This window comes from Entelurus aequoreus, linkage group LG22 (genome assembly GCF_033978785.1).
Source record: "Entelurus aequoreus isolate RoL-2023_Sb linkage group LG22, RoL_Eaeq_v1.1, whole genome shotgun sequence".
Taxonomy (NCBI): Eukaryota; Metazoa; Chordata; class Actinopteri; order Syngnathiformes; family Syngnathidae; genus Entelurus; species Entelurus aequoreus.
Window position 1 is genome coordinate 25,112,466 of NC_084752.1, and position 26,488 is coordinate 25,138,953.

The 26,488-nt window shown below is 39.3% G+C and overlaps 2 protein-coding genes across 2 annotated transcripts in view; both read right to left on the reverse strand.

Moving 5' to 3' along the window:
* The window catches only part of LOC133639901 (max-interacting protein 1-like), a 61,331-nt gene extending 55,429 nt beyond the window's left edge, over nt 1–5,902 (reverse strand). The window contains exons 1-2 of the mRNA XM_062033587.1: nt 5,796–5,902; nt 2,120–2,171 (exon numbers count right to left, since the gene is read on the reverse strand). Of these exons, the coding sequence (XP_061889571.1) occupies nt 2,120–2,171; nt 5,796–5,902 (159 nt within the window). The remainder of the gene's footprint in view (nt 1–2,119; nt 2,172–5,795) is intronic.
* Nucleotides 2,899–17,986, reverse strand: LOC133639902 (max-interacting protein 1-like). The gene is given in 5 exon segments (XM_062033588.1): nt 2,899–6,124; nt 6,127–6,165; nt 10,079–10,262; nt 16,538–16,652; nt 17,928–17,986. Coding segments are annotated over 5 exon segments (519 nt in total). The 3' UTR covers nt 2,899–6,002.
* Nucleotides 17,987–26,488: the final 8,502 nt, after the last annotated feature.

Here is a 26,488-nt window from a genome sequence, read left to right on the forward strand (position 1 = left end):
TGTTGTTGTTCTTTGTCAAGATCATGTTAGGAATGAGTACAAATAAAAAAATGTGTGTATATTTCCATTTAACACAATTCTCGGAATATAGTATTTGGTATAAAGTGATAAGGAAACCTTTTCAAAATAGGTTACAAAAACTCTTGATGTACAACTTAAACGCGCAGTGCTGGCCTTAAAAAAACAACACTTTTTTCAATGATGTATTTTTACAATTCTATCCATCCATCCATCTTCTTCCGCTTATCCGAGGTCGTATTTACAAAAACCAGAGAAGGTTAATCAATCTAAACAAAAGAAAAAAAAGAAAATAGAGCAAGGAAAGAACTTTAATTGAGAAGACTATGAAAAAAAAAAAAATAAAAAAAAAATAAAATTAATAAACACAACAGTATCAATAGTTTTAATATTAAAATAGTTTAGTGTTTTCAATACAAAAACTTGAAAAAACAGAAACAAATAAAAATGTGTCTTTTTAATATATTCTGTATTAATTTACAATGTGCCTTTTGAGCAAAAAATGACATACATTCTAGTATCATATATGAAATGTTCTTGTATGACATTCTGAGGGTACTTTTTAGATTAGCATAAATCAGGGGTGTCCATACTTTTTCCACTAAGGACCGCATACTGAAAAGTCAAAGTATGCTGGGGCCATTTTGATATTTTTAAAATGTTGTATAAATATATCTATATATACATACAGTATATGTATATACATACATATATTTTTTAACCATATATACATATACATAAATATATATATATATATATATATATATATATATATATATATATATATTATATATATATATACATATATATATATATATATATATATACATATATATATATATATATATATATATACATATATATATATACACATATATATATATATATATATATATATATATACATATATATATATATATATATATATATATATATATATATATATATATATATATATATACATAAATATATATATACATATATAAATATATATATATATATATATACATTATATATATATACATTATATATATATATATACGTCAGGTCTGTGAAACAACAGGCTTGTATATATATATATATATATATATATATATATATATATATATATATATATATATATATATATAATATATATATATATATATATATTAGGACAAAACGTACTAGTTGTGCTGTCAGATGATTTTTTTTAAATCGGATTAATCACACTTTTGAATTTTGGAATGATTAATCACAATTGCGGCAGATGTTTTGCGTCTTTATTTAGTACATATAGAAAGGATGTGCAAACTGGCAGTTGCACAGAAATGGCTGTGAGAAAGGAGGTGATCGCGCTGCAGCTCCATTCTGTGCTTGTCAACATATATGGACTGTTAAAAATAAAACTATTAGACATATTGTCTATTCAGCAATATCATTTTGTAATTTTATAGCTGCTGCTTGACTTAAAGGTATAATTAAAACAAATTAATGTATAGTGGTGTCAAAAGACGTTTATTTTATTGATGTTAATTTTTTCCATATACCATATTTTCCGGACTATAAGCAGCTACTTTTTCCCCACGCTTTGAATCCTGCAGCTTATAAAACGGTGCGGCTAATTATTGATTTTTCTTCACTAACAGTCATAATATTTTGTATTCAACAAATTGTTTTTATACAACACTGACAGAGACACTGAAAAGGTTACTGTTTGTGCTATGGCGCCATCTTTTGGAAGAGTTTGCTAATTGCTATAGTTTGAACATGTACTACTTGTTTTGAGCCTTGAACCAGAAGTATATGTTCCGTTTCGTCTACTTAAATATTGACTATTTGCCCACAGTGTTTCTGCTCTAAAGGATTCAATATTTGCGAGTTTTACAATATAACTAAAACAATGAATACTTTGTTGTTACTGGCTTGCATAATTTAAATCAACTTAAAAGAGCTTAATTTCTGGACACAAATACAATTTCACTTTAAGAATGTCACACAGGGACCATTTTTTCAATGTGTTACTTGAACGAACGTCATAAATTTGTTCAAAACTTGCTAATAGTTTTATCTAAAGTCCAGTCAGGATGTATTTTGAAGATAAATGTTGCAGTGAGCACACCAGTCGGGAGTCTCTTTTCCACTCATCTTTGCACTGACGCACGATCTGATCACTAAGCGTATAACAAAGGTAAAGTAACATGTAGGGTCAGAATAAATTCTGTGATTAATCACATGTTTTGTGATCAATCACACTTTGACAGGCCTCATTTTTTAGCAGTTGTAGTCAACATGTCAGCCTTTTTGTTGTATATTCTTCCTAATTTTGAAGTGTTTTTGTCTGAACTTCAATCCTGCAATGCAATCAAATACTACGATGAACAAAAGGTTTGTAAACAGTTAGTTTGCACGTGTGATCACATCATCGAGTGAAGTCAGGTTTGAAATCTTGTTTTTATTGTAAGTATTGCATTTCCAACTTTGCAACCAAACATTGATCAGAGTGTTTCACAAAGGATGATCACAGGTTCAGAACAGGTTTGGTTGCCCTTGACTTCGCCTCATGGACCCGTTTTTTTTCTTCAGCGACACTGGAATGGAGTGCGGGGTTCCAAACAACAACGACGAGGACAACAGAAACAAAAACAAAACACTGCGACTTGTACTTTCTCTTGGCCCGGCGTGCTCAGCCCGCCTTGGAAAGCCACGCAGGTGCACTTTTAAGGTTGCTTGTTTGGAACGGAACCCTCTGTCAGATGTGCCGCGACGCGAGAAGGACGAGGGAACAAAAGGGAAGCAGAATCAATGTAAACTGTCTCTCAAAGTGAGAGAGAGAGAGAGAGAGAGAGAGAGAGAGAGAGAGAGGAGAGAGGAGAGAGAGAGAGAGAGAGAGATGAGAGAGAGAGAGAGAGAGAGAGAGAGAGAGAGAGAGAGAGAGAGAGAGAGAGAGAGAGAGAGAGAGGACACTGCGGTGTTCTAACGTGCTTTTGGCATTTCTTCTTCTTTAGGACTCAGCACCAAAGTGGTCACTTTCCAATTCGGCGCCAACAAGCTCAGAGTCCACCACAGGGGATTTGTTCTGGTCTTCCAATCCCCTTGTCCCAAGTAAGACACACGTTGTCAACTACAACACAAGTCTAGCACAGTAGGGAGGGGATCCATGTGGCCTGACACGTGAAACGTGACGAAGGAGGAGTGCGCGCCACCCACTTTAGACGCCAATGTTGGATATTTGAGGATGTGTTTTGTGGCAAATCCAACTTTGACCAGAGCGGCGCTTTACCATCATTTTCAGCAGACTGCGTTGCAAAATGATTCACCCTCCTCTGGCCACATGAATGTATTCCCTACTGTATGTTTATCCCCATCCTCCTACGAGAGGAAAGGGACTTTTTTTTTTTTTTTTTTTTTTCCCAAAGACCCCAGTTTGGGTAGTCGCTGGCTCAGGACGACCCCGTCACCCCCAGGAGAAAATCCTATTCTCTTTTGGATCAGCAGGCTTTTACCGTAAATTCCGGACTACTTATTTCTACGCTTTGAACCCTGCGGCTTATAAAATGGTGCGACTAATTTATGGATGTTTCTTCACTAGCGGCCATAATAATGTTTTGCGTTCAACAAATAGCTTTAGACACTGGTAAAATTAATTGTATTATTATTGTCTTTCTGACGAGTTCACTCACTGCAGGCTCTGCGGAATGAACGTCTACACTTTAATGCGTTGAACCGGAAGTACAAGTGCCGTTCCGTCTTCTAGCTATCTATAGCGTTTCTACTCGTATGATTTCTTCATTCATCACTCCAAGCAACGTTTGTAAGTTCCACAATATAACTAAAACTATTAATACTAACTAAACTGTCCCATTTGTGATGTCTGTAGGAGCTTTTTCATGCATATGCGTACGTGCCATCGTAATGTTAAAAAGGCTTGCATTGTTAGCATTAGTGTTTGCGTTAGTGTTATTAACTTACATTGGTAATCTTTTTGTATTGTTTCAGTTCCACAAATTCCTCAGTAAATTCACCAAGCTGTGACTGTGGAGTTATTGAGTCGATTTGCTGATTGGAGAGCTAGCTTCCGCAGCTGGTGGACTTCTGTTTTGTTTGATCAGCCGTTTTACTGCCGTGTTACAGGCACCGTTTGGAAATAATTAAGGTATGTAAATAAACATTTATAAAATATTTCTGTGTAAGTGACTTATTTCACAACGTATATACCTGCGGCTACTATGTATAAAAATATTTTTTTCTTCTAAAATCTAGATGGTGCGGCTTAAATACCGGTGTGCTCTATAGTCCGGAATATACGGTAGTTTGGAGGGAAGCCAATCCAGTGGTTTCAAACATGGATGACAAGACAGGCGATGACGTCACAAGCGGCTCAGCAACTAGGAGCAGCTTAGGGGCCCTTTTACATTTCAAGTGTCCATAGAATAAAACATAAAACAAAAACAAAACAAACAACAAAAAAATGGCTACATTATATTACCGTCCAACCCACACACACAATTCCCCGAAAAAAATAAAGCATCAAATACACATAGTAAGGAATGAAGGGGGGGGGGGGGGGGCTCAAATAAGTTAATTTTGAGTGGTGGAGAAATAAATATTCCACATTTCTCACACTATTCATTCAGTTGGAAAATGAGAGATGGGACAATAAAAAATAAAACCAAGTGTGGGCGAAGTGCAATTCTTAATGCCGGTGGATTTAGGGAAGGCTAACTTGGTCACGACCCGTTTGTTTATTCTTTCCTCCTCCTCCACAGATCACCTGACCACCAGTGGAATGCCACACACACACACACACACACACACACACACACACACACACACACACACACACACACACACACACACACACACACACACACACACACACACACACACACACACACACACACACACACACACACACACACACACACACACACACGCGCGCGCACCAAAAGATGTGTAGCAATAAATTAAAACGCTGCATCCTCCATGTACAGCAACAATAACAGTGTTTAAACCACGCCCACTGAGTGATAACAGTGCTTAAACCACGCCCACTGCGCTTCCAAATAAGCACAACAAAACACAAGTCGCGCAACGGAGGCCAATGTTCTATTCACGAGCTCGATCTACCTTACTCGTGTTATAACATTAATTCATTAAGCTATTTGTATGTACAAAAAAAAAAAAAATCTGCTTCTTGTTGGACGGTGACGAGCGAGCGGGGAAGAGATGAAAGTGATGTGATGACTTGAAGAGTTATTGCTTGTTACTGCTGGAAAGAAGGTGGACGTCTCTTCAAAAGTGTGTTTGTCGCTGTGGTTTGAGGGTTTTGTGCCGCGTCGACGGACAGCTGGAAATAATTTAAGTGCAGGGTAGCCTGTAGGGAGGCCGGTGGGGGGCGGGGGATGCACACACACACACACACGCACACACACACACACACACACACACAGCGTGCACACACATTCAACAGGAATGACTTCTGCTGTCGTCTTGGTCCGTGTCAGCTTGGGAGCGGAACCGCTTCCGCTTTAGATGCGTGAGGGCGGCGCATCCCTGTTGGCGTGATGTCACAATAGCACCGAGTCGAGTGTCCCCACGTAAGACCAGAGTTCAAGGGGCGGATGATGGTGATGATGATGAGGAGGATGATGTCACCAACTTGTTATTGGCGGATTAGGAAACTATTTTAAGTGCATTTTAGGTCGTGTTAGGGGTCAATTCTTCAAAGACACTACAAGGAAACTCATTCATTTCAAATCGGGTGGGTTTAAAAATGATTAAAATCAGGTGTTTACTGTTCGCCGCTGCACTGCTTTAGGAGCTCCTCCTTTTGGGGGGGTTCAGCTGCATGGAGGAGCACGGAGAAATGCTGTAAGCGGGCGTGACGAAGGTGAACAGACATACCAGATGGGAGGGCAGGCAGTCGGAGAAATAAGAGGAGGAGGAGGAGGAGGAGGAGGAGTTAGCGTGGTGGTGGTGATGGTGATGGTGGCGTGGCGCCTCTAGGAGGAGAAGGCAAGTTTGACACTGCAGGAGGAGTAGCCCTCGTCACTGGCCATGCTCTGCAGGCTGCTGTGGTCATCCAGGTCGCTGGTGCTGGCCGTGCTCACACTGTCCAGCCTCCATGGGAGAACTCCGTGCTTTCCACGTCCACCTCGATCTCCTCTGCAGAGAAGGAGAAAAGGACATCAACCTCCACTCATGCACAGGCCTTCACACCTGCAGTGCATCCGGAACGCATTCACGGTGCTTCACATTTCGTTATGTTACAGCCTTATTCCAGAATGGAATACATTCATTTTCTTCTCAAAATTCCACACACAAAACCCCACAATGACGATGTGAAAAGGTTTTTCATCTTTTTTGTTAGCATTCACGAATATGCTAACACGTTTGAAAGTGTCTGTGTTAGTATTTTTTTATTTGCGATGGAATTATTTTTCTATTGTTTCAGTTTCGTAAATTCACCGAAACGTCACAGTGGAGTTATTGAGTCTGATAGAATAGAATGGACTTTATTGTCATTATATTTGCATATAACGAGATTAAGGACTCCAATTTAAGGTGCGGTAGTGGGAACAAATATGGGGTAAAAATAAATTACACAAGAGGTAATAAAGAAAAAACAACAACAATTGAAATAAACAGACTACTATCCAATAAAAATAATAAGCAATCCTGTACAATATACGAAACACTATAGAAATACAAAATACTGTACAATATACAGTACAAGACAAGAGTACCGGAGTAAAAAATAACAATCAGTGTTGGATGTATTGCACTCGAAGGGTAATATTGCACTGTAGGGTATTAGGGTAAGATATTGTATAGGGGTGAATTATTGTTAAGTTAGAGTTCAGGATGGTGACAGCTCTGGGAAAGAAGCTGTCTCTGAGCCTGTTTGTTCTGGCTCTCATGCACCTGTAACGCCTGCCCGATGGTAGCAGGTCGAACAGGTGGAAGCCAGGATGTGTGCTGTCCTTAGTGATGCTTTTTGCTCTGTTGAGACAGCGGGAGTTGTGTAAATCCTTCAGCCGATGATTTTTTGTGCAGACTTTATGACCCTCTGAATCGCCTGTTTGTCTGCTTCAGTGCAGCTGGCGTACCACACTGTTATGCAGTACGTCAGCAGGCTCTCGACAGCCGAGCGATAGAAGGTCACCATCAGCTGCCTCTCCAGTCTGATTAGCTGATTGGAGAGCTAGCTACCGCAGCAAATGGGTCCATGACGAGGACTTCTGTTTTGTTTGATCATCTGTTTTACTGCCGTGTGACGGACACCATTTGGAAACAATTACCGTATTTTTGGGATTATAAGTCGCAGTTTTTTTCATAGTTTGGCCAGGGGTGCAACTTCTACTCTGGAGCGATTTATGTGTGAAATTATTAACACATTACCGTAAAATATCAAATAATATTATTTATCTCATTCACGTAAGAGACTAGGCGTATATCAGCAATCATCACACACACACGTCAACCAATAAACATTTGGCGGGGGCGGGTCATGGCAGAAGTGCATTGTGAAAAAAAAGATGCTACCTGCTACTACTTCCGTATCTATGAAAATTGATCAGAGCAGAGTTGTTTAGAAGCGACTCCGAGGATGAAGATTTCATTGGATTTAGCGATTAGGAGTGACATATTGTTTGGTAGACATATAGCATGTTCTATATGTTATAGTTATTTGAATGACTCTTACCATAATATGTCACATAAACATACCAGGCACGTTCTCAGTTGGTTATTTATGCGTCATATAACGTACACTTATTCAGCCTGTTGTTCACTATTCTTTATTTATTTTAAATTGCCTTTCAAATGTTTATTCTTGGTGTTGGATTTTATCAAATAAATTTCCCCCAAAAATGCGACTTCTCCTTTAGTGCGACTTATATGTTTTTTTCCTTCTTTATTATGCATTTTCGGCCGGTGCGACTTATACTCCGGAGCGATTTATAATCCGAAAAATACGGTAAAATATGTAAAAAAAACATTTACAAAATCTTTCATATTGCTATATATCTGTGGCTTATAGTCCAATGCGGCTAATGCATGTAAGAACATTTATTTCTTCTAAAATCTGGTGGGTGCGGCTTAAAAACTGGTGCGTTGGATAGCTCAGATAATAAGGTATGCACATTTTGCAATATGCATTCATTTGCGTCTGGAACATTCCAACGGACGCTCGCTGCTTTTGCCAGCGTCTCCCATGAGCGCACATTTAGCGGTCTAAAAAAGCAATTGTTGATGCACTGCTGCATGTTTAAAAACTTGACAAAAACAACACAGGTAGGAGCATGATAACATGAATCTGAAAGTCGTGTAGTACATGCAAAAACCTTTAAAATAAGGAGTTCTGCTCCACTTCTCAAGAGTACGCAGTCACGCAACATGCGCAATAATAGTACACACAATTTTATAGTTTGCAGTTTAGCGTGTGGTATTTTAATCTTAGTAGATCAGGCCCTTTGTCTTTGGTTCTGCTGCATCCCACAGCCTCACGTACAAATCCATTTGGTGGACAAATGGTGGTTTAGGCTATTGTCAAACAGCACTACATACAGTATGCTGTTTGTTGGGACACTAATGTCGGTAACGGTGCATCCCATTTGTACTGGGAAGTCAGAATTTCCAAATTCCTGATCGGAAGTTCCAACTGCAATGCCTCTCGACGTCGGATTTCCGACTCGGAAAGTCAGAGATTCTCACCACCTGGCTTTAAATATGGCTGCTCTGAATGTAAACAATAATATAAGCTTCTATAATATTAGTTATTAGCACTTTTGATAAGTTTTTGTCGCACTAAATCAGCTATATATGATGTCTTGTTGAACGTTTATATACTGTAACGTTACTGTAGTGTTTTCATGTGAGATACATTGTACATCGCTAGCAAATAGCATCTGTGTTTCCTCTTCATTCACTGTGTTTGAAGGTTGCAGAAAGAGTGCATGTTTTTTCACAAGTTGTTTGTATTCAGACAAGGCAAGGCAAGGAATGTTGATTTCCGACCTCGCAACTGGAACGCTCACAACTCGGCTGTGACGTCATTTCCAGCGCCGACCTGCAACTTCCGAGGTAAATGTAGCGCACCGTAAGAGTCTTAAAGTGCAGAGCAAGCCTAAAAGCAAAGACATTGGCACACTTGTTCTCATCACAGTTACGATACAAGACAGTTAGTGACCTTGCATACCTTGAGTGGTGAGTAGTACTAATTCAAGCATTTGTGTGCCCACGGTATCACTTCGTTTTTGGCAGAAACGTCCAAAGTTGTCTGCTTAGTTGCTGTGGAAACTGTAGTAGTGTTGCTGGCTTTCCCCACAGCATCAGCGCTCATAAACTCACCTAGTATTGCGTTACTCGCCACTATGGTTACAGATTTTTCCCCTTCGAGTGGCTAACGAGCACTGCCTCGCCCATCTTCCAAATGTCAAATGTTTTACAGAACCGTTTGCATTTAGGGTCATTGTCTTTTTACTAACCACAATTTGCATATATCCTGAAAAAGCCATGAATTATTGACGATGCATTGAATGGCATGTTTACCATTGTCACTCCGCCAGCAGAAGTAACAAGGTAGTTCATACATTTTTCACACCGTACCAAGTTACATTTTGTTATGAAACTTAAATATATTTCCATTACTTTTCCAAAACGTCTAAAAAATATATTACTTTTCCAGACCTTGGAAATTGCATTTTAAAATTCCATGACTTTTCTAGGTTTTTTTTTACAAACCTTGTAAATGGTAAATGGGTTATACTTGTATAGCGCTTTTCTACCTTCAAGGTACTCAAAGCGCTTTGACAGTATTTCCACATTCACCCATTCACACACACATTCACACACTGATGGTGGGAGCTGCCATGCAAGGCCCTAACCACGACCCATCAGGAGCAAGGGTGAAGTGTCTTTCTCAAGGACACAACGGACGTGACAAGGTTGGTAGAAGGTGGGGATCGAACCAGGAACCCTCAGGTTGTTGGCACGGCCATTCTCCCAACCGCGCCACGCCGTCCCCAACAGTATGTTATGTACAGTATGTTCTTGTGCTATATATTCGCCAACTCACCTTGGTCAGAATCAGAGCGGTCGGAGCCGAGGGTGGAGCCCACGCTATCCATGCGTAACCTCTCCCCCTCCCCGGCTACGCCGCCGCCTCCGCCCAGCAGCTCCAGTTGGCGCTGGAGGTGCCTCTGCTCGCGTTCCAGAGACTCCAGCTGGTACTGGCTCTTCCTGTCCGCTTCTTCAAGTTTCTGGAGACAAGAGATGGGGGTGAAGTGGTTAACTACTACCTAAGTTTTCAAGGAGAGAAAGTCCAACTGGAGCAGCAGCGCAAAGCTATTGCGACGCCATGCTCGCTGCAGCTTGCAAGTGAATTCGACAATAACACCTGAAATAGATGCTAGATTTTAGAGGTGGCAATCTTTGAGCACCTCACGATTCGATTACGATTCAGGAGCTATGATTCTATTAAAAATCGATTATTGATGCATTTACAATTTATTTTCGTTGCACTAAATAAGCATGTATCACTTGCAATTAGGGCTGTACGGTATTAGTATAGTACCGTGATACTAATGATTCAAAAATGTAAACAAACGCCATTAGTGGATCTACACATGACATCCACTGTAATGATATCAAGTACAGGGGTGTATCTAGTCGATACTACTATGATTACGTCAAAATTTTTTGGCATCACATCTTCTTTCGTTTTTTTTTTTTTTTATATTTTTTTTATAAACTCAGGAAATATGTCCCTGGACACATGAAAACTTTGAATATGACCAATGCATGATCCTGTAACTACTTGGTATCGGATTGATACCCAAATTTGTGGTATCATTCAAAACTAATGTAAAGTATCAAACAACAGAAGAATAAGTGATTATTACATTTTAACAGAAGTGTAGATAGAACTTGTTAAAAGAGAAAGTAAGCTGATATTGACAGTAAATGAACAAGTAGATTAATAATTCATTCTCTACCACTTTTCCTTAATAATTATGACAAAATAATAGAATGGAAAATGACACAATATGTTACTGCATATGTCAGCAGCTAAATTAGGGGCCTTTTTTTACTTACTTACTACTAAAAGACAAGTTGTCTTGTATGTTCACTATTTTATTTAAGGACAAACTTGCAATAAGAAACATATGTTTAATGTACCATAAGATTTTTTGTTAAAATAAAGCCAATAATGCAATTTTTTGTGGTCCCCTTTATTTAGAAAAGTATCGAAAAGTACCAAATAGTATCAAAATAATTTTTGGTACCGGTACTGGTACCAAAATATTGGTATTGGGACAACACTACTTGCAATATTAAAAAACTGTGCATTTGTAATAATACAATTGTTAAATTAATATTCACATTTACTAAATTAATGGAAATGTGTGCAAAACCGGAACATAAGTGCCCTAAAATAAAGGAGCTGGTCGGATCTAACGGTCAGGTGGCTCGCTGCAGTCAGCCAAAGTTTTGAATTTTCTGCATTACTTTATTTACAATAAATAAGTCGATTATCGATTGTTGACATTTACTTACTCCATGTCTGAATTGTGATGCATCTAATAAATCTATTATTTGCCCCACCTCTACTAGATTTGATACTAGTCCTTTTTAATAAAGAAAAAGTCACTGAAAGTCTCTAAACACTTGAAAAATTCTCAACAAAGTACATTGTACAAAAGGCAGCAAAAATCAAAAATATAGCAAAACTATATGATATAAAAATATGTTATTTCTAATTAATATTAACAGGTTTGGTTTGAAATCTAAGTTTACATTTTTGAGCCTTTATAAAGAAAATCATGATAGCAAATTATTCAATATCATACGATGACATTATGTGACCACGCCCCTAACCACGCCCCCACTGCCACATATATCTTGACAATTTAGGGGGAACCCTGGCTATTGTTTAGGGCTGCAGCTATTTTAGTTATCGAATAATCTATTTATTGATTTGTTTGATTGATCAAGTAATCGGATAAAACACACATTATAACCTTAATGGGTATTTTAGAGAAAGTAGTTAAAAAAATATTTATGCTTGCCGTAAACGTCGTTCTTTTTTTTCTAATTAATGCACATGATCAAATTTGAAATTGGACTTTTAGCATGTCTATATTAATAAAAATAAATACATTTTAAAAAGTGTTCGCTGTTCGCTGCCACACATATCACAGCATCCATACACCACCGCTGTCATGTGTGCTCTATTCCAGCGACCGTGCGGACACAATGTTTGCGTATTTAAAGTTCCGAGCATTACATGATTCGAATCGAATCAATCGATTTAATTAGGGATGTGCCGATCAATTAAAATAAAAAATAAACATATACAAACGAACCGATCAGCATTGGGCAATTTTCATGAAAAAGTACATGATTGCGAACGCCTGATCCCCTCTGGGTGACACTGAATTTATTTGTAGTGCACTGGCTGACAAGCTAGCAGCATACACAGTGTAGAGCCGCCACTAAGCTAATAATAATCAGCTCCACTGTGACAAATAAACTGCATTTCTTAGTATCTTAGGTATCGTTATCACTAGAGGACAAGGCTAAAAATGTTACACACCGAGAGCAAGCCAGGAGCATTTACTAGCAAGCCCGCCATTAATATTTGCATGCTCATAGCTAAGTTGGATGTTAAAATAGCTTTAAACAACACCAATAAAAATGTTTTTAATAAAATGTACAACGTGTAGTTGGAACCATGTTGCAGCAGTAACTAAACCCTTATTAATAGGGAATCAACAAGTAGATAAATAATAGTGTAGAGAGAGGATAATATAACAGCAACTGTTGCTGTGTCAGCATTGTCACTGCCAGAAGTGCACAAGGTGAGGGTGGATCAATCCATAAAATGGTGGTGTCGATACAAGGGTATCAGTACATGATCAATACTTGAGTGATTATATATTTTTTATTTTCTGTCTTTTTTTTAATTTTTTTTATATTTAAAAATGCAGGGACTAATTCCCTGGACACAGGAGGACTTTGACGGCGAAAACCAAAGGATTCAAATGAGTAGTAGATGTTGCTTTTCTTTGGTTTGTAACAATTGTATGAAATTAAAAAATAATACTGAACTAGTTAAAGTATTGTGTTGATATTGTTGAACTGTCAATAGCACTCACCATAGATACATTGAACATTTACAGTTAATACATTTGATCGTTATGGGTATCGGCCAGTCTTATTCATGGATGACCGATATTGGAAAAGGCAGCAAAAAACCCTGATGGGAACATCCCTGGATTTAATACTATTGTATTGTTTGTACAAGCAAAGGAAAACGTCCCTTTTTTCTTAAAGGACGCAACAGGTGGCTGGGTGCTACAAGTGCTGCTGTGTTGTTGATTTCCTTTTACGTGCAACATCTCCTTAGACTAATATTTGTTCAGCTCCATTGTTCCTCTTGGTGTTATCTGGTCTATTTGTGTCTTCATTGTCCTGTGTCTCTCCACACTGTTGTTTCTTTTTTCTCTTCTTCTTTATCTACTGAGTCAAGCGTCTGCCTCACCCACCAGTGCACTTATTGTAGATTGCTGTCTGCGGGTATATCTGGAACATATTGAAGTTACGTCCACATCACAGGCATGCTGACTATACTCCAGACAATTGTCTGCGTCTTGTTTATGTCATCACAACATCCTGTTTTGGCAGTGCTGGTTTTTTGTGACCAAAGTCTTTTTTTGGCGCATCCCTAGCCAGAGTGCGCAAATAATAGGCTATATATCCATTCATACTGTAACGACCTGCAAGTAGTGAGGTGTTATGCTGGTTTGGTTTTGATTTGATGTTCATTGTTCTCATAAACACAAACGCACCATCTGTGCCTGATTGGTGGAGAATGAGGAAGTGTTGTTGTGTGTTTGGGGAAGCACGGCGATGAAAGTATGTGCATGGGAAGTAAAACGGCTGTTAGCATACAATTGGCAAAGTTAAAAATGGTGTCAAACTTTTGACTTATTCTGGACACTACAATACATTATATTACTTTAATTTGTTTTCACAGAAAAAACCCTTACTTTCAAGGTGTGGCGGCTATGATTTTGCCATGGTGGTGCGCCACCACCAGTTAAGGGGAAACCTGATAGCGTCAAAATTATTCTTATAGACTTACATAAACAACTGTAAACACTGACCAATGAAAAGGATAACTGAACATTTAACATGACTTTTAATTGTATCGAAGACTTTGTTGGCTAGGGGACAAGCCGAAAGAGGAGAAAAGTAGGGTGTAAAAACGTGAGGCTACTAGTTGGCAAAGTTTGCAGCCGTGTGCCCTCCCAGACAAAATTTATTTTTGAGTACCCTGGTCTGTGTATTGGGTAGATTCTGATCAATTTGGTGTCACTCCAACAGATAGTTGCATTGTAGTAAATTTGCCACTTATTGTTAAAATATGTAACACTTGCACACACCTACTCTGAATGCTTTATACACATGTTCTCCAAACTGCTATTGACACAAACAAAACTGTTTTAATTGATAATAAATAATACATAAACAATACATGTTGTGTATACAGCCAAGATGTTCAGCCCCATGAAGTAAAAACTCATTAACTACCTGTACTTTGTCCTCTGCACGCTGACTAGCTTCCTCTGTTTGCACGCTGCAGAGTGACGAGCGGACAGACACCGCGTTGTGCACCACATCGTAGCCTTATGTCACCGCTGTGGTGACGAGTGTGACTCTCTGCGACCGACCAAAACAATGGGCCATCGATAAGCGTCAGAGAGACTCAAGTTGACAGCAGCAGTTGCGGGACCAGAGGGGGAGAAGGCAGCAACAATATGGGGCTTTGTTCGATTCTCTCAATGTTTCATATGCATGCTGCCCTTGCGTTGTGTTTTGGTTAGGGCTGTCAAACTTGTTGGAATATTTCATTGTGATTAATCACATTGTGTTCATAGTTAACTTAAAATTATTCGCAGAGAGATATAATTTTTCATCATTAATATGTGTACCCTGGACAGATCATTTTAAAGTTTTTATAACCATGACTGGACAATTAGTTTGCTTTAATGAAATGGTTTTTTTTTACACATTATGCTTTTTAAACAGCTCAACACAACAATGAAATAAAATGTTTTATTGACAATAAATGCAAACACCTACAGTGTGTTAGTGCCTTGCCAGATTTTCTATTTTGTAGGAATAAAGAATTTGTATTACTGCTGTAGGAGCACTTGCATTCAGAGGAGGAGCTACATACACCATGTTAAGGTACCAGTTTCATGCAATAATAACACAAAGTGTGGATTGTTATGATCATGGTTTGATTGTCAAAGATGTTTGGTAATGTACTCTTTAATATTTCTACCTGAATAAAGGCTTGGGATATTCTGTACATTACATGTTGTACAAGTTAATGATATTCATATCTCTGCATAACAATGTCTTAACCTTCTCTATTAATAAAAAAAATAATTGTTAGCCTGTTAATCATTCTCTAATTGAGAAATATCAACCAAAATATGTTATAAAACATAACATTGCCACAAAAATTCCGCTCTATAGGTGGGTTGCAATCACGTGACCTAGCGGCACATCCGGGAAGTTCCGGGTTACAGGCTATGGTCTTAGCCCCTTTAGGCTACTCTTTATTTACCTGAATCAGTGCAGATTTAGGCTTAATTTGGTGGTGGTTGGGGGCGTGGTTATTTACAGCTAGAATTCACCAACTCGAGTATTTGATATATATTTCATATATATATATATATATATATATATATATATATATATATATATATATATATATATATATATATATATATATATATATATATATATATATATATATATATATATATATATATGTATGAAATACTTGGCTTTCAGTGAATTCTAGCTATATATATATATATATATATATATATATATATATATATATATATATATATATATATATATATATATATATATATATATATTTATTTTATTTACATATATATATATATATATATATATATATATATATATATATATATATATATATATATATATATATATATATATATATATATATATATATATATATTTATTTTATTTACATAGAAAAAAAAAAATACTTGAATTTCAGTGTTCCGGTGGCTATCCATTAGATGGCAGTATTGTCCTGTTTAACTTCTCCGTTCATTGGGCAGGCAAGCTGTTTATATTGTGGGAAAGCGGACGTGAGAACAGGCTGTCCCCACTCAGTCTCAGGTCCGCATTGAGCTGGAGGGGGCGTGGCCTCCAGCTCCGGCTGAATACCGGGAGTTTGTCGGGAGAAAATCTCTGCCGGGAGGTTGTCGGGAGAGGCGCTGAATACCGGGATCCTCCCGCTAAAAACGGGAGGGTTGGCAAGTATGCATTAAAGGAACTTATAGTTAAAACAATATCATGTTAACTTCGACAGCCCTAGTTTTGGTTGGAATTGTGAGAACGAACTCATGTTCTGCGTCCTGTATTAGCTTGTTTGAGAGTCTCATAGAGCACAGTAACTTTTAAGGTGTTTACTCACCTTTATATGTGCTTTGGCTTTGTTGAGCAGGCCCAGAGTGGTATGGCGAGTGCAGTCCGGGCCCAGTGGGATAAGAGCCTTCAAACGCTCCAGACACAGCCGCAGGTGAGCTCGTCTGCAGGCGAAGTAAAAACAGAATAGAATCATTAAAGGGGGAAATGCGTGCAATGGTTTATTTTAGCAATGTAGGCGTAAAATCATTTGAAGTAGTTGGACTTTCAAAATGCAGTTTAGTGCATCTCAGTAAAGACAGTTAGAGAATGTAATCGCTCACAGTGCTTTTCTTCCTCTCGTGTCAGTGTTAATCATTGGGCCTTTTAAAGGCTAAACACAGATGTCAACTGTTGCTGGCTTTGCTGTGGCAGCAACTCATTTACAGCCGAGTGCTAATGAGGACATAGCAAAGATTTCCACTTTAACACCCTAATGCAAGATGTGCGCTGTAATCTTGGGATGTATTGTACCGCAGATGTGCACTTTGTGACATTCTTGAAGAAAGCAAAAGCTCCAGAACAGGCTCGTGCTTTGTCAATAAGCTTAGTGCCTCAGCAGGTTACATATGGTTTAAGCCCCTGGGCGATATGTGATCTTCTGCTGGTGTTTCTTTCAGGCAGCTTCAGTTACCCCACTCGTCTCCATAACAAATACGCTTTGGATGATGGGTGCTGCCGTGAAGGGAGGAAAGGTGTAATGGCATTTCCTGGACCCTGCTCAACCCATACGCTCCATCATCCAGACAGTGCCCTATTGGGTGACTGGGGGAAAGCCTGGGGTGACATCTATCCTGCTAATGGCCTGGAGTTGAGAGATAAAGAGAGATAATTGTGGCTATAACGCAATCAGCGCTCCATTACCAGGAGCTGCTCTTTCAGCTGCCTGAAGGAATAGGTGAAGGACCATTAAGAGTCTGGGGGTTCAGCGAGTGACCCAAACTTATGAGGCGCAGACAACAAGAATTCAACGCTCCAACTTTTGCTCCACTGCAATCCTCTTATGGTGCGGCATGCTGCTTTAGATACTAGTGTTGACGTATGAGTGCAGCCGACAATATCTGTGCTGGGATGGGATGGGAGGTTAAGCTGTGCATGAAGGCCGCTGATAAGGCGAACAGTGCAAGCCATTAGTACAGCGCAAGTATATACGTGGGTGCGCTTTAACCGCTCCTTGAGTAAAGGAGGAGGTGCCTCCATGTAATCTGCGGCTTTGAAAGTTTGGAGGTCACAAGACAAGCACGCAATACAAGCTTCTAGTTTAGCTGTTAGTATGATGACTATCAGTCTGGCTCAGGTCTTCTGTCTACGCCTTATCTTGTGCGCACGGGGCATAGCAAAGTTAGTGTGTCTGCCCCATGTAGACGCCCACAACCCTGCTTCTATCAACATATTATCACCTGACACTTCTCACACCTCTCTTATTAAGCAACTTGGTTCCACATGGGAGATGGACCATGTCCGGCAGCTCTCTAATACATGGCCAGCCTTAATCTGTTTCTCAAATATATAAATAAATGAAGGCTGACGGCACGCCGAATAATTCAGCTGTCCAAAACGCAGGGAGAATGAAGAGAGAAAGTTACATTTCCATGGTAACAGGCAGTGACACGCTGCTTGGGACCATTAAAAAACTGCTAACATGCTGCGTGGTGAGTTATAAAAAGGACAAATATACAAGGGGACGGCGTGGCGAAGTTGGTAGAGTGGCCGTGCCAGCAATCGGAAGGTTGCTGGTTACTGGGGTTCAATCCCCACCTTCTACCATCCTAGTCACGTCCGTTGTGTCCTTGTGCAAGACACTTCACCCTTGCTCCTGATGGCTGCTGGTTAGCGCCTTGCATGGCAGCTCCCGCCATCAGTGTGTGAATGTGTGTGTGAATGGGTGAATGTGGAAATACTGTCAAAGCGCTTTGAGAACCATGAAGGTAGAAAAGCGCTATACAAGTATAACCCATTTATCATTTATTTATAAGAGGCAGGAGGTTTGTTATAAATGAACACTATATTGTGACGGACTATATCAGTCAACAATACAACTACTTAGGGTTGTACGGTATAGTAGTATAGTACCGCGATACTAATGAATCATATTCAGTAGTATACCGCCTCTGAAAAGTACCGGTCCGCCACGCCCCCGTCGTCGTCACGTCGTGTCATTGCTGGTTTACGAGCAGGCGAGCATGTTCGGCAGCGCACAATCACAGAGTACTTACAAGCAGACACAGTGTGTAGACAGAAAAGGGAGAAAGGACGCATTTTGGCTTAAAAAATAACGATAAAGGTGAAGTTATAACACTGAAACGCCCACCGGAAGAAGTGCTTTAAGACATGGCTAGCTAGCGGCTAAAGTCCAAGTGTTGTAGCTACTTCTAAATCACTAATCCTCGCCTCCATGGCGACAAATAAAGTAAGTTTCTTACAAGTATCATCTCTGCAGGACGAGGAATAGCTAAACATATTTCACTACACACCGTAGCTCACTGGCGTCAAAATGTAAACAAACGCCATTGGTGGATCTACACCTAACATCCACTGTAATGATATCAAGTACAGGCACATATCTAGTCGATACTACTATGATTACGTCAATATTTTTTTGGCATCACATCTTCTTTCGTTTAAAAAAAAAATTATATTATGTTTATAAACTCAGAAAAAAGGAACCCGGGACACATGAGGACTTTGAATATGACCAATGTATGATCCCGTAACGACTTGGTATCGGATTGATACCAAAATTCGTGGTATCATCCAAAACTAATGTAAAGCATCCAAACAACAGAAGAATAAATGATTACTACATTTTAATAAATATGCAGATAGAACATGTTAAAAGAGAAAGGAAGCAGATATTAACAGTAAATGAACAAGTAGATTAATAATTTATTGTCTACCACTTGTCCTTAATAATATTGACAAAATAATATAATGGAAAATGACACAATATGTTACTGCATATGTCAGCAGACTAATTAGGAGTCTTTGTTTGTAGTATGTTCACTATATTATTTAACGACAAACATGCAATAAGAAACATATGTTTAATGTACCCTAATATTTTTTTGTTAAAATAAAGCCAATACTGCAATTTTTGGTGGTCCCCTTTATTTAGAAAAGTATCGAAAAGTACTGAAAAGTATCGAAATAATTTTGGTACCGGCACCGGTACCAAAATTTTGGTATCGGGACAACACTACAACCACTATATATTTTCTAATGTACATGATTTGTTCATTTACAATCGAATGTAATGACACACCCACAACATACTGTATGTGAGTACTTCTAAAGTCACTTTACTCCACTACAACTACGGAAAGCGAGAGTGCAGGACTGTCTTTAGCCTGTCAAACCAAGCTGACATATCCTAGACCACAAAGACCAAGAGAATTATCTTCTACCCTCACCAAGATTGAAACAGACAACCAAAGACACCCCCCCCCCTTAGCATTCCTGTTCTCCCTTGACATGACTCGCTTATCACATGCTGCGACGAGGACGGACCACCCAGAGTCCGTGCAAAATCACAACAATCATTCAACACCTGCAAGACAATGATGTTCGGAAGGAATCATCATGCTGTCACTGGTTGAAGACCAACTAATGGCTCCACTAGCCATAGAATAGTTTGAGTCATACTGTAAACTGACAGTTCCACTATAGGTCCACATTAGCACTGATTCCACCAAGAGGTACAATTTGGTATGCATTTCCACTTCATTCCATCACAGACTGCTGGCGTTTGTAGAAAAGAGGACATGGCTACACAAAAGAGGCTATGAATATGCATCCCACTATCCTCTGTGACATGTTGCTATGGCAACAAATCATAAGCAAGGAAAACTCTAAAGCAGGAGCCGTATGGAATAAAATCTATTCCTACGTGGGCCGGACGGGTAAAATCACGGCATAATAACTTAAAAATCCAACTACGACAACTTCAGATTGTTTTCCTTAGGCCCAAAATAGAACAAGCACATTCTGAAAATGTACATATCACAAATAATCTTCTTGAAAAAACACTTCAAGTTAGTTGAAATTTCTGAGGGAAAAAATGGTGCAGTTTCAAAAACACCATTAAGAACACGATGAATTTAGACTTAATCTCAGTGTATCTACAAAGCAATTAAACTTCAAGTCACAGCCCATCTAGGATTAAAAAAAAAACAAAAAGCATAAATAAAAACTCTTCTATGTATTAATTACCTCCATTGTCATTTCCACATATTCATCCTGTGCTAACTCAACAAACCACACAAACTGAGGAAGAACGTATTCAGAAGGGTTGAGTTACTCCCTGTATCACTGTGTATTGATAGAAAAATAAAAGCTGTGCAATGTGTAAATAATTTCAAAAAACTTAAAAGACTGACAGTATTGCAGTAAATAACACACTGTTCACTTTCTTTATATTTTCACAAAGATACAAAATTTCACAGAACTATATCAATTAGCAGTGTCTCGTGTAGAATTTTAAGTGGGGTTACCAATTGTTTATTTTACTCCTGTTTGTTGTTCGTTGGGTCGAGGGGGAGGAGTCGCAGCCCCACTTTACCGTGTAACTCTTGCTTAGTATTCTTGCTTGCCCCGGTATAAACTATTTGCTTGCCTAACAATTGCTATGGCGACATCCAGTGGACACATTTAGAACAGCAGTTTCTTTATTTTAAATCTGCAGCTCAATTTTACACTCCGCAAACTCATCTCGTGGGCCGGAATTAATCTGTTTGCGCGCCTGATCCGGCATGTTTGACATCCCTACTCCAAAGCATTTGCGTAATCTAGCTGCAGATAGTTTTCTCGGAAAAAGTGATGCGGCCGCACGTTGACCCAGTGGTTAGCACGTTGGCCTCACAGCCAGGAGATCAAGGGTTCAAATCTCTGTGTGGGCATCTCTGTGGTGGAGTTTGCCTGGTCTCCCAATTTGTGTGTCTATGATTTTACGGGGTAGTTCGCCTTCGTCTCACATTCTAAAACATACCGTATTTTTCGGAGAATAAGTCGCACCGGAATATAAATCGCACCTGCCAAAAATGCATAATAAAGAAGGAAAAAAACATATATAAGTCGCACTAGAGGAGAAGTCGCATTTTTGGGGGAAATTTATTTGATAAAATCCAACACCAAGAATAGACATTTGAAAGGCAATTTAAAATAAATAAAAAAATAAAAAAATAGTGAACAACAGGCTGAATAAGTGTAAGTTATATGACGCATAAATAACCAACTGAGAACGTGCCTGGTATGTTAACGTAACATATTATGGTAAGAGTCATTCAAATAACTATAACATATAGAACATGCTATATGTTTACCAAACAATCTGTCACTCCTAATCGCTAAATCCGATGAAATCTTATACGTCTAGTCTCTTACGTGAATGAGCTAATAATATTATTTGATATTTTACGGTAATGTGTTAATAATTTCACACATAAGTCGCTCCTGATTATAAGTCGCACCCCCGGACAAGCTATGAAAAAAACTGTGATTTATAGTCCGAAAAATACGGTACATGTTTGGTGAATTGGAGACTCTAAATCAGGGTTATTTAACAAACTTTTTTTTTGTGGCCACATTTTAAGAAAGCTAAGGACTTCTCTCTTCACTAGTTTGATAATTTTGTACATTCCTGACAACCAGTATCCTATACAGCAGTGGTCCCCAACCACCGGTCCGGGGACCGGTACCGGTCCGTGACGCATTTGGTACCGGGCCGCACAGAAACATTAATTAATTTATAAATTACCACATTTTCTCAGACTTAACTTTCGCCTGTCCCACTAAACACACCAATAAGCCTGTTAATAGATGTATATTACAACGGCGTGAAAAAGTTGGTATAGTGGCCGTGCCAGCAATCGGACGGTTGCTGGTTACTGGGGTTCAATCCCCACCTTCTACCATCCTAGTCACGTCCGTTGTGTCCTTGGGCAAGACACTTCACCCTTGCTCCTGATGGCTGCTGGTTAGCGCCTTGCATGGCAGCTCCCGCCATCAGTGTGTGAATGTGTGAATGTGGAAATACTGTCAAAGCGCTTTGAGTACCTTGAAGGTAGAAAAGCGCTATACAAGTATAACCCATTTATCATTTATTAACTCCATTGTAGTTGTAATGAGACAATGCACATCAATGGTTATATAACATAATGTATGTAATGTGCCAGATTGTGGGCAAAGGCTAATTTACACGTAGAAAGCCGGTCCGTGAATATAATGCATACATTAAACCGGTCCCTGGTGGAAAAAGGTATTGATTGATTGAAACTTTTATTAGTAGATTGCACAGTTCGGTAAATATTCCGTACAATTGACCACTAAATGGTAACACCCGAATAAGTTTTTCAACTTGTTTAAGTCAGGGTCCACGTAAATCAATTCATGGTAAAAGGTTGGGGAACACTACTATACAGCACACACTTGATTTGTTTGTCTATTTATTTCGTCAGTGTTCCAAAAAAAATAAAATAGCCCTATCTATACAACAGGAGCAGTCTGTGGTTTTTAAGGTCCTCCTGCATTATCTATATGACAGCGCTCTAGTGTTTTAAGGAAACTGCTGCATAAATGTTAGTCTATTTCAAGTCTTTTAAACTAAACTTGTGGGCCGGCCTAGTGTCATTTCCTGGCAGGATTTGAAAAGCCATGCTCTAAATTGTCCATAGGTGTGAATGCTTGTAATGTATATATTATTGTGGTGTATGAATGTGTCCTGCATTGACCAGTCCAGTGTTTGTTCTCTCTCTCCCCAAAGTCAGCTGGTTTAGGCTCCAGCTTGCATGTGACCCTAATGAGGGCAAACAGTATAGAAAATGGGTAAATCCTCAGAATCCTCTAACGGTCCTCAGAAAGAATCCATGGCGTCATTTTATAGAAGAGCAAGTCATGTCCAATTTTTGGTACAGCCTGTCCTGTCAAAGCACTACGAGTTCTGGTTCTCTTCTTTCTGGTGCTATCTTTTGTACTGTGCGATATCTTCTGTTTTAGTAACACAAGTGGCTGGCTGGCAGCACATTGCCTTCAAACACCCTGAATGTGCCTTTCAGTGATAGACGGGATTGTAAAATGTCTACGTGGCATCGGTCATGATGTCTGGACATACGCCAGGCTCTCGTGAGGAACACTGTGATAAGTACACAACATTTCATGACTACAGGAGGACTGGCAGTGGGTTTTTAATTTATTATGTAAGCAACCTACAATTGTGTAAGCAAAGTCAAAAATGGCAGGCTAGTATTACATGGACAATAGGGTCGCAGGTTTATCATGTACATTTTCCTTGCCGACACTATCTCTAGATGTGCCATTGAGAGATTAGAGGTCATGAGCTAGTAGCTAGTTGTGAAGCCCTCTCTAAAGGTTCTAAGAACCAGAAAATGATAGTTTATCATATAGACCTACAGAGTTTAAGAGCGCTTAAGCCTAAACCAACAGTATGAGTTGACCATAAATGGTGCCCACTGCAGCCAGAGGGTCCATTCTTTCTGTCACTCTTTATGATATATCGACTACTTAGGCCCCGTTTACACTAAGGTTATCCAGGGTAAATCTCACCTAATCTTATCCGTGTCCACACACAACAATGCCACTGTTTAAGACCCCCTCTCCCCTCCGTCCGCCGGCGCAACGCGACTTAGTACGCATGCGCGGAAAATGCACACGTCATAGTCACCTCCAGTGCTGCTTTGTGTGCAAGTTCTTAAATTTAACTTATATGAACAATATCCAGTATTGTGGTATTTCAATTAACTGGAATCCAGTGAGCTCTGGGGCCCTATTATAGTGAATCACACCTGAGCCATCATAAATTAATCAAATCTTTATTGGACACGTAAACAATGTGATAAAAAACATTTTACATCAAACTAGGGATCTAGATATCTGGTCAGGACACTCCTCACTCTTTTGCCTTCACCTTCATTGTTAATTCGTTTTTGGTGACTTTATATACTCTGGACCTATACGTTGAGTCCGCGACATACATGGCGGACAATAACTGATACAGTCTGCTTTGCCAGCCCAAAAGCATTTGCCTCGACGGTCAGGTAATACAAAGCAAACGCTACCTTTTTTATCACATCCACGGGAGCTTGCATTCTCGTTGTCGCTCCTTCGACACATAGACAAAGTTTTTCGTGCATTCAAAAGTTGTCTTGCCGTCTAAGAAGTGTTGTATCCCAAATAGCTGCAATCGCTTTCTCTTAAGGTATTCATGTGTGATTTCCACAAGCGTCTGTACAGACGGACGGAGAAACACGGGCATTTCTGGTTGACTCGCCTTCATATTTCCAGTGGTTAGCTCAGAGTTATGAAACCGCTTTATTATGAAGCTGGTTGTAGCGCGTTCTTTCTGACGTCACTTCCTGTGTGGGCGCGGTCTTTCTGGCGTCACTTCCTCTCCGAACTCAGTTTGTAAACGATCAATGAGTCCATACAAAGCTAAGTGCCGGAGATTCAAGAAATACACGGCGCACTTAGCCGTGTAAAACTTTGTCCGAGGAGGGGACCTTAAACGCTGGTTTAGTGTGGCTGAAACGGGGCTTAGGCTAAATAATTATTTGTTTAAGGGATTCAACGACTTAGTGTAGACATGGTCTTAGGAATGACACATTTCTATAACATAAAGAGCTATAGACTTGGTCTACAGTCCATGTAACTTACTGTATGTTGGTGAAAATGTCAAAGGACAGCTCTTGTATTGAGGCTCGTGTTTGATTTCCCAGACAAATGTGGCACTTTAAACCGTACATGTGTGCTGATTGTTGTAAGTCTCTATGTTTGTGTGTGTGGGGCAGGGGCCGCTTGTGTTCCTGATGGTCCCCAGATGGGTACGCAGGAGGGTAGCTCTGACTTTTGGCTTTGACATGTGAGCGAGCAGCCAGCCGACCACGGGTCAGTGCTTCCTATATCTCCTCCGCATCCACACCCCTCCCTCATCTGGACTCCCTGCCGATCACATGGGCACTGTTCCCTGTCTACGGCAAGGTACTGAACATTCGCTTATTTCCATTTGAGAACCAAGCCTATGCAGGTATTGCAATTAAATTTTTGACACAGAGACCATTATGCACTGACCACTGTCATTACTAGTATGCAACTCCCTCTCTTGGTAGCAGCTTCACTCGATTTCTGCAATGTGACAAACCTGCCTCCAATGTGGGTTTTGTTTTAACAGAAGCACTTTGATTCTCTCTCCAGCTGGTATATGAAAGCAGCCCACCTGCTCTTACAGAACCAACGCACATCACATGTACATCTATTTTTCTCATTTCAAAGAAGTGTGGCTCACCACGAAACTCCCTCACTCTGCTATTGTCACACGTACACACACAAAGCAACAGTCCAGCACACTAACAATATCACATTCTACACCAAGGCACACAAAATAAAACACAACCCACAACATGGAGATGACTAGAACAGTTGCTGCCGCCCTGGTTTAAAAATATTCCAACAAGGCTAGAATCAGAGAAGTGTGGGAATGTAAACAGTAACCTTTTGAACATGAAGCCTTGGCAAAATATACTTCTGCAAACACTGCTATGGTTTACAAAACACCATGGTACCTCGCTCCTCAAAGTCAGCTGATATAGGCTTCAGCTCACCTGTGTCCCTGAACAGGATAAAGCTGGGAAAAATATGTTTTTGTATGTAGCGAACAAACCTTGTTTTAATGTCCTTATAGGTTTGATTTTAAAGGTAAGCCGAATGCAATTGTATTGACGTTACGTGCATTTCAGCCGCAATGATATACTGTGAATAAATTAACTGCAATAAAACAAGCCAGGGAAGAGACATGGAAAAAATTGCTTTTTTTTTTAAACAGCGACTATAAACAAATCCGAGTTTTTCCTTATTCTTTATTCATTGACTCCTACAGCAGAACGTTAAGCTCAAACTCCAGCAAAAAAGAGGGAAAAAAGGCTGTCCTAGATTCCAAACTTGCGAATACATAAAT